This window comes from Portunus trituberculatus, chromosome 25 (genome assembly GCF_017591435.1).
Source record: "Portunus trituberculatus isolate SZX2019 chromosome 25, ASM1759143v1, whole genome shotgun sequence".
In the NCBI taxonomy this organism is placed as follows: Eukaryota; Metazoa; Arthropoda; class Malacostraca; order Decapoda; family Portunidae; genus Portunus; species Portunus trituberculatus.
In genome coordinates, this window is record NC_059279.1 from 18,024,205 (window position 1) to 18,029,270 (window position 5,066).

At 39.5% G+C, this 5,066-nt stretch overlaps 1 protein-coding gene across 1 annotated transcript in view; it reads right to left on the minus strand.

Moving 5' to 3' along the window:
• Window positions 1–2,980, minus strand: part of LOC123508989 — a 26,021-nt gene extending 23,041 nt beyond the window's left edge. Inside the window, exon 1 of the mRNA XM_045263099.1 lies at window positions 2,444–2,980. Coding sequence (XP_045119034.1) covers window positions 2,444–2,539 — 96 coding nt within the window. The 5' untranslated portion in view covers window positions 2,540–2,980. The remainder of the gene's footprint in view (window positions 1–2,443) is intronic.
• Window positions 2,981–5,066: the final 2,086 nt, after the last annotated feature.

The following is a 5,066-nucleotide window of genomic DNA, read 5'->3' on the forward strand; positions in this document are numbered from 1 at the left end:
TACCGTTCCTAATGTATGTAAACCGTCTCATCGTACCCAAAACGCATGGTAAAAATGCGTCTCAGTATTGAAAGGGCTAAAAAGAATATTGCCTGATGTTACTACGTAGGCTTTTGTGTTTTTAGCGTATTAAAGACTCTGGCCATAAATCTTCTGACCTAAAGAGACTCTTTCTAATGTAAATAAAACTGTCTCATCGTACCCAAAACTCATGGCAAAAATGCGTCTCAGTATTAAGTGTTAACAAGAATATTGCATGATGTTACTACGTAGGCTTCTCTGTTTTTAGCGTATTAAAGACTGGCCATAAATCTGACCTAGAGACCCTTCCTAATGCAAATAAAATCATCTCATCGTACCCAAAACTCATGGCAAAAATGCGTCTCAGTATTGAAAGGCTAAAAACAATACTGCATGATGTTACTACGTAGGATTCTTCTAACTATGTTTTTGGCGTGTTACTTACTTTCACATTCAGTCTTGAGAAGTGTTTTAAGTGTGTAAGTAAGTGTTTGTGTAACCTTTCTGCTTCTGTGGTTCACCTTCCTCTTCCCGCTGGCCTCTCGCATGATCACTTTAACACACAACTTCATTTAGGCTCAACTGGCTCTTATCATGCGCATCTTATAATTTTTCTTTGCAAGCAGTTAGTTATGTTGCGTTAGACAATTATATCACTTGGTACGGTGACCTTAAGACACAATATTTAGTAAGAGTATGTTTATGTGAAGTCGCATTCCTATAGTTACCAGAAGGGAAGGGAAGGGAAGGGAAGGGAAGGAAGGAGAGGAGAGGAGAGGAGAGGAGAGGAGAGGAGGAGCAGAGAAGAGAAGAGAAGGGAAGGGAAGGGAAGGGAAGGGAAGGGAAGGGAAGGGAAGGGAAAGAAAAGGAAAGGAAAGTAAGAGAAGCATTTTTACCATGAATTTTTTGTACGACTGGACGATTTTATTTACATTAGGAAGGCTTTATGGGGGATCAGAAGATAAATGCACAGAGTCTTCACTATTTTAATCACCAAATAAGTTTCTGAAGCTGTGTTAAATCGCCAAATGATAATCAGAATGAATATGAAAACGCGGCCTGGTGCTGAAGAGGTTAAACCAACTCATGTCCGTAACAACCCCTTCAGTAACATGACGCGTTTTCACTTTTATTCTGTACTACTTGGTGATTTTATACAGCTTCAGAAACTTATGTGGCAATTAAAATAGTGAAGACTCTGGCCATTAATCTTCAAACCTCCACAGACATTTCCTAATGCGAATAAAATAGTCTAATCATACTCAAAACTCAGGTAAAAAAATGGGTCTTGGTGCTGAAGGAGTTAATAAGGTAAGTCATGCCATATATTTGACGGTTATTTAAAATTGCTGTCCAGATGCTTAATTTTACGTCGAAAATGGATAACGACTTAATGTGTTATTCCCACACATGACTTGAAATAGGGTTTAGTTCATAATTTCGACATAATAATAATAATAATAATAATAATAATAATAATAATCCTGCCTCCCTTAAGCCTGACATGATGATCCAGGGAGCGGCTGTTGATCTAATTAAGATGTTGCTGGCGGGAAGGGACGGGAAGGGGAAGGGGAAGGGAAAGAGAAGAGAAGAGAAGAGAAGAGAAGAGAAGAGAAGAGAAGAGAAGAAGAGAAGGGAAGGAAATGGTTGGAAGGAATAAGGAGCATAAAAAGGAGGGAAGAGATAAACTAACAAAAAAAAAAAAAAGAAAGAAAGAAAGAAAATAAAGAATCAAAGAAAACTTGAAAGTAAATATTGATAGCGATCCAGGAAGCGTCAATGAATGGGAAGAATGTCAAAAGATAGTGATGATAACAAGAACTAAAAAGATAATAACTATCTCGGACAGACATTAGCATAGAATAAGGACAATTATTTTCAGGGGATACAATGATAAAAATGCGTCATAAAAATAGGTCTTAAAGGGCTAAATGTTAGTAATGAAAGGAAACCAGGAAAAGAAAGAGGAGACAGGAAGGAATGTGAAAACTATGCAATGACACAAACTGATATAAGACAATTATAGAAGTGAACCAATGAACGAAGAACATAAGGCAAGGAGAGAACAAAATGAATGAATGAATAAAGGAAGCAAGCAAGGAAGGAAGGAAGGAAGGGCAGAACATAACAAAATGACTGACTGACAATGAATGAATGAAGAAAGGAAGGGGAGGAGGCCAGAGTGAAAGAAAAGGGTGACACAATACATAAACAATGTAGTTAAGAAATACATGTACAATAAACATAACGAAGGAAGAGGGGTAACGCATAACCATAAAATTTAATAACAAGTCAACATAATAAAATAATATAAAGGTTTAAAAAAAAATAAAGGCAATGCAGGCTGGAAGGAAGGAAGGGAGGAAAGAAGGAAGAGGAAGTAAGGAGAGAATTAAGGCAGCAATGACCGAGTACTCACCGCTGAGCTTTCCGAATTGTTCCTGGACCGCTTGGTTTTCGTCTTATAAATCTCCCAGTCATTCTTAAGGACGGGAGTCATGAATGCACACATCATGAGGGCGCGAATCAAGAGGGCCGGGCCACACTGAAGAAGTAGTGGACACTGCGAGGGGCGCTGTCAGGCAGGAGCAAAGCCCAAATCGATAGGACGCTTGCTGGCACCGCTACTAGGATGCCGGGCTTCAAACAGGCGCTTGTAGGATATCTTGATCTAATCCTATGTTTCCGACTGGTTGAACTGATGTAAATGAAGGATATTACAGGTGACAGTTGCAGTAGCGGTTTGGCAGGTCCTCTACAGGCGCCAGGCAGTGACAGTGAGCCCCGCGGTAATGTGTCACGTCGGCCGGTGGATGGTGAGGGCGTGGCGGTGAATCGGTAAGTCAGTAAAGGTAAAATGCTTGTTTGAGTTGCGTACAAGGTGGTGTGAGCAACCGGCGGGCGGGAAGTCAGTCCTCTCTGCTCAGTGGATGAGTGGAGACTGGGCCCTCCTTGAATCTCTTCTGTCAAGTCAACACGGGAGTCACACACGTACACACGCCCCCCCCACTACCGTCGCCTCCTCTTCCCGCCACCCGCCTCCCCAAGTCCTTCCTCGGGTTGACAGACAAGACCTCGGACTGTAGTATCTGTCCTTGAGCTAAATCACCAGCCAACGGTAATGAGAATATTCGTATCTAGAGCCAAGTTGATATCAAATTATATTTCTACAGCTGCTGCCTCCCTCATGGCAGCGTACTGTTGTTACGCCACCGCCCGTCACATTTCTACCCCCTCCGGCCACAGCAGTACCCCTCACTCCTCTCCTTTCCATCCTCTCTCTCTCTCTCTCCAGTGTTGCCACATCTCTCTAACACAGCAAATTCTCTCGCTCTCTCTCTACTAAGGTTTCCAGAGCTAATGCTATGTCTGGATTTTACATTCAGTAGGAATTGCGTGTCTGAATGTTTGCACGTGACTGTCTTGCTTTTAGATGGAACACGTTTGTACAAATCTGTCACATACACGCACACACACACGCACACACAAGAGAGCATGCACACGTACGTATACACACACTTCACAGCATTAATAGCTAATATGGATACGCTACAAGGAACGTGTGTGTGTGTGTGTGTGTGTGTGTGTGTGTGTGAGAGAGAGAGAGAGAGAGAGAGAGAGAGAGAGAGAGAGAGAGAGAGAGAGAGAGAGAGAGAGAGAGATGCGCAAATAAAAGCTTTATCTAAGCTGGAAGAAAAAAAGGAAAGAAAGAGGAAGGAAAGTTAATACAGATTTGCCTCAATAACGAAACCTTACATAAACGCAAGAAAATAACAAGAGGACAGCAAATGAGGAAAGGAAAAGGAAGAAAAAGTAAGTGTAGAAGAAGATACAATACGAAACCCAACGGAAAACCAGGAAAAAGGATAAAATAACAGGAAATAATGATGCACAAGGACACAGCCTTCCGAATATTAAGAGACCAATCTATCAGGAGAATGCATTTAACCCCTTCAGTTGCAGTCGGTAACTATTTCGTGGTTTTGTACAGCTTCAGAAACTTACGTGGGGGTTTTATAGTGAAGACTGGCCATTCAACTTATGAACTCCACAGTCCACACACCCTTCCTAATATAAATAAAATCGTATAATCATACCCAAAACTCAAGGTAAAAAGTGCGTTCCAGTACTGAGAGAGAGAGAGAGAGAGAGAGAGAGAGAGAGAGAGCAAATTTATTGCTATTATGTTACATAATAAATACAATACAAGAAATATATACATATGCTTAGCATAGTTTGTCGAGCTGACGCTCCTTGACAGAGGAAGTAAAAAAAAAAACAAATAAATAAATAAAATAAAAATCAAATGCACAGACAATTTAGGACATACATATTACTGCACATAATGTAATAAGGAGTTAACATAACCTAACATTGAGAAGAAAATAATACAAGCATAAGAATCACAGACCAAACATAAGTTACGAGGATGTTTGACAACAGTACAAGTAACTTTTTACTGTCTTAAATTGGAGTAAATTATTAGTAGATAACATATTCTTTAAATCAACAGGCAGGGATTTCCATAATTGAGGACCGTCACACAACACACTTTTATTGTAGAGAGTTGTACGAAACTGTGGACATAACAAATTAACATTATTACTTCTTGTATTATGGACATTTTCTATGACTGTAAAAATCTTTTCCTTGGGAAGATATTAACATTTTTGTAAATAAGTAATAACACGAGTTACTTATTAATAAATCTAAAATCTAATATATCTAATTGTGTATAAATATGACTGGACGATTCATATTTTCCCATGTAAAAGAATGCACCTAACAATTTTATTTTGAGCAGTTAATAGTTTATTTAAAAAAGATGGCCATGTGGATCCCCATATAGAGACACAGTAAATCAGGAGAGGATAACATAGTGTGTAATGAATACTTAGCATAACCTCTGTTGTTAACTGGTGACGAATCCGATACAAAATCCCACAAATTTTAGATATTTTTGCACATACTTCATTATTATGACAACACCAGTTGACATTCTCATCGATGTGTACACCTACAAACTTAGTGAGAGATACGCC